The sequence below is a fragment of the Xiphophorus maculatus genome, chromosome 17, assembly GCF_002775205.1.
Source record: "Xiphophorus maculatus strain JP 163 A chromosome 17, X_maculatus-5.0-male, whole genome shotgun sequence".
Taxonomy (NCBI): Eukaryota; Metazoa; Chordata; class Actinopteri; order Cyprinodontiformes; family Poeciliidae; genus Xiphophorus; species Xiphophorus maculatus.
Window position 1 is genome coordinate 3,583,780 of NC_036459.1, and position 13,221 is coordinate 3,597,000.

Genomic DNA, 13,221 nt, shown 5'->3' on the forward strand with positions numbered 1-13,221 from the left:
AAACCCACCTGTTTAGAATTGTATTTGAAATGTAATCAGTTACAAATTTATGGATGGAACTTGACTTAATGCTTTGTTTTGATTATTGATTCTATATTGCATTGTGTTTCTGTGTTTGTAATGATGTAAAGCACTTTGAAATGTCTTGCTGCTGAAATGTGCTATACAAATAAAATTTGATTGATTGATTGATTGATAGCCACGTATTATTAAGTCAATTTCAATTTATTTGTGCCACTTCACAACAAATGTCATGACGTTTTACAAGAGAGATACGTCCATAATATTTACAGAAATATGTAATCAAGTCAGTACAGTTACATAGACAGATTCAAACTTATTTAGGATGCAAATTGGTTTATTATATACCAACTGGTAAAAAGCTACCTGTCTAGTGAAGTACAGGTACTGACTTTGTAACAAGTCCAACTCAGAAAGCATATGGTGACAGAGGACAGGAACCTCCATCAGAACCCAGTTCACTGGAGAAGCCACCTGCTTCATCTGGCTGGAAGATTTGAAAGAACAAGGCCTAAACAAAATCAGCAAATAATTAGTTTAGACTGGATGGCAGACAAGTGTTCTCAGACACCATCAGGACAAAAGATGAATAAGGCAATGGTTGATGGCAGCAGCTTCATTACTATTTTTTTCTAGGATTAAAAACAGCTAAACGTATATGTATTGGTACTGTTTATGGAATGAGAAAAGTGTTCATATGGCTAAGGATAAGGTTCACAATTTTTCAGTGAAATTTGCTCTGTATTTCTTTTCCAAATGTGCAATAATCTAGAGTAATTGCAGGCCACACGGCTGACTAAAGAGGGTGATGTTATTATCCAATTGCTTATTAGAAAAAGACACGCAAAAGTTCACTTAAGAATAAAAGATGCTAAATAAACCCAAATTATAATTGATTACTCTTAAATTGCATCTCCCCCACCACATATCTTTGACCTTGCAATCAAAAAGTTCTAATTAATTTAATTCCCAAAGAAAAATTGTTTACCAAATGCAGCATGGAAGTGTTTCTTTGTTCAGGTTGCACTAAACAGTGAAACCAGGCACCACCCTTGAGATTCCACTAAATCTTCCTCAATACAAAAATATGGGATTCTCACACCTTAACCTTAACTATGCTAAGGTTAAGTTTGTCAGGGGGCCATGACAATTGTGACTTTTTAAAGTAAACTGCTTCTGTAAAATATGCCATTTCTTCAACTGTTGAGCTGCTTTGTAATCCAGTAGTTTGATGTCCAGATAAATTGGTAGCTTCCTATAGAAGATAGAGAGGATATTAAGAAAGCTAATCATTAAGAGCATTAAGCATCTACAACACCAACAAACTGAGTGCTGTCTTAAATCTTGGTAAAAGTGTGCATGGTGCACATTTCTCTTCATTTTTGCATTTGAATCATCAAGGGTGGAGTTAAAAACATTATCAGATAAGTTTCTGAAGAGAAACCTACCACAATACCAGAAGAGAGCCAAATGAAGACAGGAAATTGCTGGGGATGGGTGGGGGGGGATTGTCTTCATAATAATTTTTGGTGGTGTTGTATGAGTCTATTTAAAAAAATTGCATCATAAAAAAAGTTGGTTTAAGCCAAGTATTGCATAATGCTTTCAAAAGTACTTACTGTAATGCACTAACTGCACCTAGACTGAGTAATATCATGTCCACTGTGTAAATATACACTGTTTTAAGATCCACTGATGGCATTTTCTGAGGGTAATATCTCCTACACATTGTATGGCACTTAAACAAGAAAAGTATAAGGTCAAATACAAATTCAACTAAGATTCATGCAGAAACAAGAAGTGGAAGTTTTGGGATGTGCTCTGGTCCTACACTATGCACAACATGAGGGCAGCAATACCCTATGCATATGCAAATAAGCAACAGAAAATTCATTGGGATTACAAAGCACTCCTGGAAGATGTTTTTTAACCTGACGATTAAATTGAAATGCGAAAAGAAACAAATAGCACTAGTTTATGAAATGACACAAAGTTCGATTTAATTGAAAACGGTATAAGAAAGTTAAAAAAAATAAATCAACTTTGTTTTGATGTGGCATTCATTCCACTAGTGGTTTCAAATGTTCTGCTTAAATAAGTAACATTCTTGAAACACATATAACCAGAATGGCAGTCCCTGTTTTTGTCACACTGTTTCAAGTTACTAAATCTAATTTCAATATGAAGGATAATCTTTATAAACACAAAACAGATTTTTTTTTAAATCTGTTTATTAAGATGATTAAATGTACTTTCAGGGGAAAACAGCTTCCCAAACCAACCTGGTCCTATGCAAAAAATTAATTGTCCACTAAATCTACTAATTAGCTTGTACTAACACTTTGTGATAACTGGCAACCAGTCTTCTGGTTAAATAGAAAAGGCTGTTTACATTCATGCCACCACATCTCAATCGGATTTAAGTTCAGACTTTAATTAGGCCATTCTAAAACCTTTATTTATTTAAATTAAAATTGATTAGGTCACTTAGAGGTGGAGTCACTGGTATCCTTCACATCTGGAAGCCCCACATCATAACATAACCACCACTATGTTTGACAGCCAGTTTGATGGGGTTTTTGTTTGTTTTTTTTCCTGAAACGCTTTGTTAGTTTTAACACCAGATGTAATAGGAAGTAGACCTTTTAAAAAAGAAATTAACTTTAGTCACGGAAAAAACTTGGGAACAAGAGATAACAACGGATTTTCTGCATCTCGTTTTGTTAAACATTTTTATTTGATTCGTGTTTTTCGTTCAAATGTATGTGTAACAACAGTTAACAGTTAAAACAAGTTTTAAAATAGTTCCATGCTTTTGTTCCCTCAGTCTCAGAACTCGTTTTGAGTCATTATATAGATACTAATCAATTCCGAGACCTGAATGATAAACAGATTTACCGTTTTAAAATATTGTCTTTCGAAAGACACATTTTCGTTGGAGAACTTGGGATACTCTTCTATTGTTTTTCTATCGTCAGACAGCGAGAAAATAACTCGCGGGGATGTAGAGCTGCTGTTAAGATTTGGTTGTGAGCTTGAATGCAACCGACACAACCACCTCGGTCCAGCATAACCTTTTGTCTGTTACAAGGTTCAAATGGGAAACGTAGTTAATTTTTAAAAAATATAGTCCGTTCCAAATAATTATTTTTAGGATGCAACTTAACGATCGCATTTAGAGCACGAAAAAGTCAACTCATCAAAAATGTGCGTTACCAAATTAAAAAAACAAAAACCTTTGGAAATGTAGGTATGCTACCTGCTGAACGTTGCAATCGGAGACATCTTACGATGCATAAATGTCTTATTAGCACCAATTCTACACTATATCGGACGCGTTTGACATATAATTTTAGTTTATGAAGTGTTCATTTATGCTACGAGACTAAACTGATCGAGGTGTCATGAAATAGTAATTATGTACTCTGGCTTTTCGGTGGTTTTGGAAAGGTGATGGTACATCTGAATATTTTTTAGTAGTGAAAGTTTTTAATAGTCTACTAAAATTATGCAACGTATGCAACAGGAGGGAGTGAAAAAATAGGACACACCAGAATTCTTAGGAATGACTTGCGTTCATGAAACACGGAGAAGGAAACAAAGCCGGTGCGCAGCTCCGTTGCGCACGCTGCCCCTCTGTGCGCTCTGGAGAGATTTTGGTGATCTTTTTACGCGGCTAGAATTTTCACTCTTGCAAACGCTTTAGAACCAAGTTGAGCCCCAACATGCTCACATGTACATGTTTAATACACGATACAAACAACTGAAACGTTTATTTGAAGCGCAAAAGATGGCTGTGCCACTAAAGGCAATAAAACTCCCACCCGGTGCTGCTGAAGGGAGACAACAATTTACGCACAACAAAAATGTGTTGCTGCTTTAATAATCGGTTATAAGTAGCAATTTTAGACCTGCATTATTTGGCACGTGGCATGCCTGCAGCAAAGCAGTAACCTGTAAAGTAACAACCATATCAGATCTCCTATAATAAACAAAAACGATCGCCTTATTCTTCCTTTGTCCTGGTTGGCATGGAGATGATGGTGTCCAAGAACGCCTGTTCTCCATCCAGTCGTTCTGACTGTACACACACAGTTGCAGTCCTTTCACTCATGGTTAATGTATAATGTGGGCCATATGGCTTTGTAAAATCGGAGCCTTTATGTCGATGCCACTTCGGTGTGTGTGGACCCAACTAATGATATTCAATTAGTCATTAAACAGGCCCAAAGACGAGCCTTGTGTGGGGTTTTCACATGAGCTAATATTTACTTGTCAAATATTTCCCCTGGAAAGCGTTTACAACGCATTTTTATCTGCTGTCTGCCCAAGGAACATCTGTGAGGATGTTAGCCTCCCACTTCTGGATAAGCGAGGTCCCCCCAATTGGTCCTCTTCTTGCGCCTGTATGTACGCGAGGTCTATTTGTTCACGTTTTGAAGGAAAATGTAATAAAACGAGACAACCTGAAGGATTTATGATTTATCAAAAGCACTTTACCATATGGCAGTCATCATTGGAGCAGATTTCCAAATGTTTGCTTTATGAGAGGAGGCCAGAGATCCTTTTAATCCGAGGCACTTCAGCTGTGAACGAGGATGCTCGTGTCACGTGACTGCAAGCCCAGAAACACACCGGAGCTGATTCATTCGATTCCTGGGAAGCTGGGATCAATATGTTGCCAAATATGAAGCTGGAACAAACATAAAAGTTTAAAAGCTGAAATTAAGCGCGCCTCAATCTCTCCAATTAAGACCATCGGTCACTGCGCAAAAAGGAACTGATGAGAACACGGGAGGGAGGGTAAAATGAAATTAGGGAATATCAGAAAAATTTGCTGCACTGTCAGAAACTAGGGTTTTTATTTATTTTTTGCAGCCCATCCCTTAAATATAAAAAGTACCAAGTAAAGATATTACAAGTACCTTATAATGATCAACTTCAATTAATATTAATGGGATTTTAGGTGACAAACCAAGAAAGTAGTGCCTAATTATGAAGTGCAAGGAGAAGGATGCACGTTTTTTTTTGTTGAAATTTTTATGACTAAAAACATAGAGAATGTGGTACATCATTATTTGGTCACTTTAATTGAGCACCCCTTAATAAAATCCAGTGCAACTTATTTCCTTGAGACTGAGGAAATAAGCTTACATTTGTAAATAGAGTTCAATTGTATGTACAAAAAATCTGTTTTATGAAGGGATCAGAAGTTTGTTACAGAAACAAAACAAAATGGTCAAACAATACATTTTGGTTAAATCATGGTCAGGACATGAAACTAAATTTCATGAAGCAATGTTCAATTAATCACGATAGTGGAACGCGTATAAGGTATCTGCAAAAACACTGCAGATAGAATGATGTATAATCATATTATAGTAATATAAAAATATAAAATGCATAGTCTTCAAATAAATGTAATTTAATTTGAACATTGAACATACAACCACAAACTGAAATTTACTTCAGTTGGGTATATTGCAACCTAACACAAAGGAGGGCATTTGTTTTTTGAAGTAGATGGAGAACAATAAAAGATTTCAAATATGTTTTTCTTGAAAAGAAAAAGGGAGAGTTGTGTGCATTTCTACTCAGGCCCCTTGCACTGATACCCTTCAATAAAATCTAATGCAGCCACTTACCATCAGAAATTAGTAAACGAACAAATGGCCACACAGACTCCCTGCAGTTTAAACCCAGTTTTACCCTCATGTTCCCTCCCAGCTTTATTGACGTTGCAGGAAGTATGCAGGGCACCACGTTATATTCAGCTCTTGTAGGCTTATAAATCTCCGCCAAGAGCTTTGATTCCGCACACTGTCAATCTTAAGAGGCGTTTAGAGTTTAAGGCTTCGAGCTTCATCCTGAATTCGGTCCTGCACAGAAGAGTTAGGAGCCTGCAATCAAGCGAGGATGTGCGGAACAAGGATTAGTCTGCAAAGCCAAGGTTAGTTTTGCACTTTTTGTGAACATCTATCAAACTTTGGCACGTTTTAAGCCGAGTTATAAAATTGAAGGTGTGTTACGACAAGGTGGTGGAAGTGTCAACCAATTAGGAGGAACCTTTCTCAACGGCAGACCTCTACCGGAGTCCAAGAGAATGAAGATGATTGAGCTGGCCTCGGAGGGAGTCCGCCCAAGTGAAATATCCAGAATTCTCCGGGTGCGCACAATCCAAACAGCTCAGATAAAACACGTTTCAGGGAGGGGAAAAAAGCGTAATTACAACGGGAACAGGATTGATCAAATAAAGTCGATCTGTAATGGATTGCACCTAACTCAGTGCGTCTTTGTAGGTATCCAACGGGTGCGTCAGCAAAATACTGTGCCGCTACAGGCGCACAGGGCTGGTGAAGCCCAAATCCATAGGAGGCAGCCGCCCTCGGCTTCTCACCCCCGGAGTCATCTCCACCATCATCCAATGCAAGAGGGAAACGCCAACTATTTTTGCTTGGGAAATACGAAAACGACTTGCAAGAACTTGTAAAGCCGCAAAAATTCCTAGTGTAAGTGGAATAAAGAATGCTTTTGAATTTTATCTTTCATCTGCAGTTGATAAAGCTTTTTGCGCGCCGTTTCCTGCAAGGTGTCATCCATAAATAGGATTTTGCGAGAAATCCACCTGGATCGTGGAATAATGTGCATGGAGGTCAATGCTCCCATCAGAGCTGAGCAGGGTAAGTTATCAAAAGATTTCACTTTGACAGCAATGTTGTACACTCATTAATTATGAAGAGTTTCACACTGATCTTTTGTTTTTAAATATACCAAGTCATGTTGTAGTAAATTCTTGCAGTTTACAGATTAATATAATTTCAATATGCTTAATACCTAAACCTCAACTAAATATATTACCTAATTTCTGATCTATTTTTTAGGGTGTGTTTACTTAAAAAGGTTAAATTCTTAATCATTTGAAGGATAACTATAGACATTTTGCAAAGCACATTTAAAAAGACTCTGGTCCTCGAGGACTTCAGTTTGGTTTAGAACTCGTTCGCTAATGTTTTCAGAGCGAAGGTTTACTTTTTGCTCACCTTGAAAGTAGCATTTGTGAAATATTTTTGTGATTGTAAAGGCATCTACAATCACAAAACTTGTGATTGCTAAAACGGTCTCTTGTTACTGAACAGTAGCAAGAGACCGTTTTAGGTCCTTTGATGACATCTTAGGTTGTTTTTTTTTTTGGAACTTCTTTTAGCTTCCTACCATTTACATTCACAATGAACTTGGTTGGCCAGTCACAACTGGGCATGTTTGACTGTTATCTTGAGACACCCTTAAATCTGTTACCAGACAAACTACTACAATATTCTGACTTGCTGCCTTAGACAGCTATTTTAATATCACTGTGGTGTTCACTGTCACATGAATAGTCAGATGCACAACAAACTAAATGTTAAACAGGGCCAACCTTCAACATTTTTAAAGCTTATTTGTTTTAATAGTATAATTAGATGACTTGAGTCTGTTAATTTGGACAATATAAGTTATTATGTACACCTTTCTGAAAAAGTCATATTCAAACTAGGGGGTGTAATTTTAATAGCTAATACATACTTTCGGAATCAAAGGAATCAAACTGAAGTGCTAACTAATGTATTTTTTGCAGATCATTACTCTGTGGTTGAAGAAGTAAACAAGGAAGTGATGAACTCTGATGACCAGAAACCTGAAGGTGCCCGGCACAAGAACCGCACCACTTTCACCCCGGAGCAGAGCAGAGCACTCGAGCAAGGTAATCATCCTGTTCATCATCCTGTGACATTCCAGCGTGTTTACGCTCAGGAAAATATACGCTCATCTCTCTCGAACCAGAATTTTCCCAGAGCCAGTACGCTGATCTGTATACAAGAGAGAAACTGTCAGCTGAAATTAAACTTCCCGAGGACACCATTAAGGTACAATTTTGATCACGATAGTAGTTTGTATACACAAACACATTCAATATCATGACACACGATGGTTCATTTCCTTCTTGTAGGTATGGTTTTCAAACAGACGAGCTAAATGGAGGAGGGAAACCAAACACAGAAGTAAAACAAAGAGTAAGGATGTTGGGGCAAAAATACAACATAGCTGTGTATTTGGGAGAAACTGCAAAGCAGGGATTAGTTTGCAAATAATTGTGCAAGTGTCACATAAATAACTACAAGAAAAATAAAAATTGCATTCATAATTTTTTAGAAAACAAATCTCTCCCCTACAGCTTCAGACCTGCAGCAGCAAAGAGATTGCCTTCTTTTAAATCAAGCCCTCACACACAGCTTTACGTCGCAGGTAGGTTGTGATTTACTTTTTAGATTAAGCTCTTACAGCTCATTTGGTCTTTGCTGTAGAACTTAAAACAAACTTCAGTTCTGTCGTTTTAATCTCTGCTTCAATCAGTGGTGAGTTCAAACCCATTTACTTGAAGTTTTTCTGGCTCTAAACACCTTAAAATGTCAGATTTTCGTGACACTTTTATGTCATGTAGAAGTGACTGATAAGTCATGTCAAAGCAATTTTCCCACATTGTGATATATATCCCAACATTTGAAATACAAATATATTTGTTTGGCTTAAAGTAGGGATTTTCTTTAGGAGAAATTTCTATATGTATGGCACATGTGAAACTGAAGACCCTGCAGGCAATTCTGGCCAACCATAAGCTTTGATGAGGCCCTCTAGACTCTAGGGATAAATAAATAGAAAATTCAAGCTAACAGTTGTGTCCTTGTATTTTACTTTATCAAATCAAAGTAGTTGTAATCTGTGTTCTGCCAATGTGAAAAGATGTAGAACATTATTTAATTTTAAGAAGTCTATCAAATGCAGAGACAGCGCTTAATATCAATATTTTAAACAGCTTAATGGGTTTTATTAATACATTCTGACATAACTGGTCCTTTGAGGATATTCACGATCTTCATATGGCCCAAAAATTAATACTATACAATATTATTGCAATTAATGAGTTGAACTACTGCATAAATGCTTAGTGTTTTCATAGCATTTTCTCATTTGCATTCTGTAGCTAAAAACAAAAACTGAAGAGGTTACAAAGTATCAGAAGGACTACATTGTATAAAGGTATCAGTCAGGAGAAGGGTACAGGGCAGTATTTTCATTGGAATATATGCAGAAAGGATTTTGAAGAGATTAATCACTGTCACACTTTTTACATTTAGTATGTCTTAATTTTAACAAGGGGAGATGTACACATTTTTAAAAACGGTCATTGTTGATTGTAGGAAACGGACGCATTAAGAATAAACTGTCAAAACAACGCTTTCCTACCCAGAGTCTCCAGGAAGCTACACAATGGTTTCTTCTCTCAAACAGCAGCTGGTAAGATCTTTTATCAGAGTTGAGTTTCAATCTGCTAAATAATCTAAACACTTTTATGTTCAAATTATTAGCCTACAAAGTTTCACTAATTCTATTTATGGGTGGAATAGTGAAGACTGCAATGAATAACTAGCATTGCAATGATCAACAAAAGCACAATTCAGTACTCAATTTGGACAAATTCCCTGTAATATTGGGTTTCAACTACTAGCACTCTACTTCTGCAATCCATTTATTGCAAACACCTGAAAAATTTTACAATAAAACTAATTTGCAGGAAGAGTTGACTCGTAGTTACAACTTTGATTTCTCTGCCAGCTACACATATTTTTGCTCGCCAAAGTTTAGTTTATTACTTTATTAGATTTGTTTCTGTTGTGTACTTCACAATTATATTGCCACCCTTAAATAACTGAACATTGATAATACATTTGAAGAGAGAAGGAGAAACAGTTATTAATGGCAAAGGTATAGACTATTGTATATCTAGGTTCTAAATGCAGATGTTCAGATGCTTACAAAAGTCACTTAAATACATTTAAGCTTCATTTTGGTCAGTTTTCCGGTGAAGTTGCTTGATTCCTTCTAGTTTCTTATGCTTTGAAAGTTTGGCGTACAGGTGCGCAGGTGTATTAATATGTGTTCTCCCTTAGTTCCTCAGCAGCTGTGTGACACGTTGCCACAGACCGTCAATAGGACTCCACGGCATTGCAACAGAGATGCAGTCACGTTTCCATTGACTCAAGACAACATGTACTCAAAGAACACTTTCCAGCTGGCCTCTGAGGACATCATAACCCACTCCCATGTCTGCCAGCAGTGGAACAAGCAGAGCACATCGTTTATGTGGAGCCAGTTTCAAACAAATGGGAACTTCCTGTCTCCCCAGGATGTGCATCAACTGGGTGGCATGGTATGAAAGTGAGAATGGATTTCTGCCTATGGTGAATGAGTTTAGCATGTAGAGTTAAAAATGTAATTCTAATAGATTTGAGTAAATTACCTTCTAGACTGCAGAGAATTTCTGGCCAGTAGATGGAGACAAAAGACTGACATTGCAACAAGTCCTTCACACTTCGCTTCTGTAAAATGGATACTGTAAAACGATAAATTCAGTATTGCAGAAAAGATTTGTTTCATTGATACAAGAAAATTGATTCAGTAAAATATTATATTGAAAAGATCTGTCACATTGACTATTTGAGAAGATAAAAATGATGCAATAATTTCCCTCATAAAAATGGAAAAAAGGTCAATCCATTATGTACTAAATAATGTTGGAACGATGAACTGTTTTCTTTCTTTCACTGGAATGTTTTACTGATGTGCCTTTCCAGGGAACAAGTTCTTAAATACTAGGCTCTAAACTCTGATGTAACCAATAAACGCAGGCCTTGCTTCACAGGGAGTAGATTTTTAGAGGGTACATCAAGTGCTAACAGAGAAAATTAAAAGATAAATTAGAAAATGTTGTATGACCTCAACCCAAAGCGCTTTCATGTTTCTTGTCAGTGACTTGTTTGGCCTGATGACTTGTCAACATAAATCAAAGCTGCACGGATCATTTGCAATCACCATAAAGTGATATGGTTGCTATCGCTTTAACAGCCTGTGGGCTTTGCTGTTTTGCAAAAGTGCAGAAGGAGGTGAAGGCAGCCTTCCAAGATTTTCTAGGGAAAGCCAGTGGGAGAAACATTAAAAAAAGAAGCTTCAAAAACTCTGAACATGACCTGATATCTGCATGGCTTCGCATCTGTTTTTATTACTGTAACAGGGCAAAGGCATTGAGTTCCTTCAAGTCCCTTTACAACAGCAAAGAGACACTACTCTGAGATCCCTGATAATTAGCCATAAGGGGAAGGCCCAGGATCAGAACGCAAACAGCTTGGTCAGCAGTGTGGAAATGGCCTACTGACAAATGACTCTCATTGGAATAACACCATGAAGGTGGATAAGTAAATGATATCTCCACATGACAGCGTCTAAGCAATAATTTGTACAATTGCTTCTGTGCGGATGTGTTTCGTACAATGAGCTTAATTTTCATATGCATCAAAGAGATGAGCAACCACATTGCAAACCTAATACCGACACACATCATTTTCAATGTGATTTTGAGTAAAATCAAAACCAAAGGCTTATGGCTTGAATTCCATACAGTCCAATTTAAACCAAATAAAGTGAAAACGCAAAAGCACTGGACCAGAAGTCCTATCAATGGCAACCCCCCCCCCAAACTGCAGAGATAAAGAAAGTAACACTTGCATCAATAACTGTATATGAGACAGAGAGGCAAGTGCCGAGCCATGAGTATTTTAAATAGAAAGGCAAAGAGAAGATCATTGTTTGCAGCAAATCTCCGTCAATGGGTATGTTGAGGGAAACACAGTACTCAAGACATAAGGACTAAGCCAAGAGGGCTTTTCCTTGAACTATGCATGGAGTATGCACTTTCGATTTCCACAGGCAACAAAATCCAAGAGTAGAGGTTATTAATGGCAGCAATAACCCAGTTAATGTCTATCCATTAAAACTGGACAAACAGGTAAGGCAGAAGCTTCGAGTCAGGAAGGGGTTCCCCGAATCCCCAGGAGCTGCGATCCTGTGACTTTTACATGCATTCTTCTTCAGCAGAGCTAACCAAACAGCTTACCAAACTAGTTATTCATCTCTGGAGAGGCCTGGTAAGGACTCATTCATTTTCATCAGGTGTGTTGGAGAAAGGATGTATATAAAAGATGCAGGATAGTAGCTCTCAAGGATTGCCCTCAAGCACCACTTATTTATGGCAAACAAAAACAAAAATACACACAATTATTGACCAGAATCTGTAAGACAGACAGATAGTAAACCAATTCTGAGTCAGGATTCCTTTTATTTAGGACAGATAAATAAATTTAAAAAAAAAGTTTAACTGAGCATGGCAGCCAGCACAGGGCGTTTGACAACCTCTCCTGTTTGGTCTTTTTACTTGCTTTAATAGACTTTGCGCACTGAAAGTGTGTGCAATTTTTACTTTTTTTTTGTTATAAAAAAATGTAGAGGGAAAACAAATGCAACAATGCATAAATAAACAGCTTCAAACAAATAAATTCACATTCAGAAATGTATAGGGAAAAAAACAACAATATACATTACCAAAAACATCCCTCTGCTTGTCAAACACTGAACAGCTAGACTGAATGAAGCAAAAAAAAAAAAAAGAAACAGGTGTATGGCCAAAGCTAATCAAATTCAAGGTAACCACACCCGTTGTTCCTGGCACTACACTGCCCTCTTGTGGGTCAAAGGGGCAATACAACCATGTTAAACTACACCATCTTAGCTGTACATTAGCGGCACCCTATTATTGGCAAACCAAAAATGACACTGGTGAACACAAGGCACTGACCTAGTAGTACTTTTAAAAAAAATTTGAAAACAAAAACAGAAGAGTACACTCTTAATAGCATCAGCTCTAATAATGTGAAGAGCAAAAGAAAATAGCAAAGTTTGGGAAACTATGCTATTAGGTGCAAACGTCTGAGGCACGTATTAGCAACTCACAACATGTATTTAATAGATTTTTTTTCTGTCAACAGACTAGGCTGAAGAAATAAAAAACCATCTTGGAACTGGAGAGCATCTAAACTATGGACTGAGTCCATTACAAACAGGACATTCCCAGTCTCATCCTCTTGAACTCTTTATTTCATAATGCAAGTGGAGCTGTTTCATTTGAAGATAACACATTAATAATTTCTGGAGCAGTTACATCTATCAAACGCAAGAAAAAAAAAAAGAGCTGCAACTTTTTACAAGTGCTGACCTAAGAGTGTAAACAGGATACACAAAATCTCATGAGAGATTATTTTCTTTCTACTTTGA

General features: G+C 37.1%; 1 protein-coding gene across 2 annotated transcripts; it reads left to right on the forward strand.

Moving 5' to 3' along the window:
• Positions 1-5,789: 5,789 nt before the first annotated feature.
• LOC102232889 (paired box protein Pax-4-like) lies at positions 5,790-10,868 on the forward strand. Of its 2 annotated transcripts, none has more exons than XM_023350403.1 (10): positions 5,790-5,971; positions 6,042-6,187; positions 6,321-6,530; positions 6,611-6,701; positions 7,637-7,762; positions 7,843-7,925; positions 8,009-8,072; positions 8,234-8,304; positions 9,258-9,354; positions 10,008-10,868. In XM_023350403.1, the coding sequence occupies exons 1-10, from the start codon at positions 5,938-5,940 to the stop codon at positions 10,271-10,273; spliced, it is 1,188 nt and encodes a 395-aa protein (XP_023206171.1). In that variant the 5' UTR covers positions 5,790-5,937; the 3' UTR covers positions 10,274-10,868. The 2 variants fall into 2 exon arrangements, with proteins under 2 accessions (XP_023206171.1, XP_023206172.1); XM_023350404.1 differs by having other exon boundaries at positions 6,057-6,187.
• Positions 10,869-13,221: the final 2,353 nt, after the last annotated feature.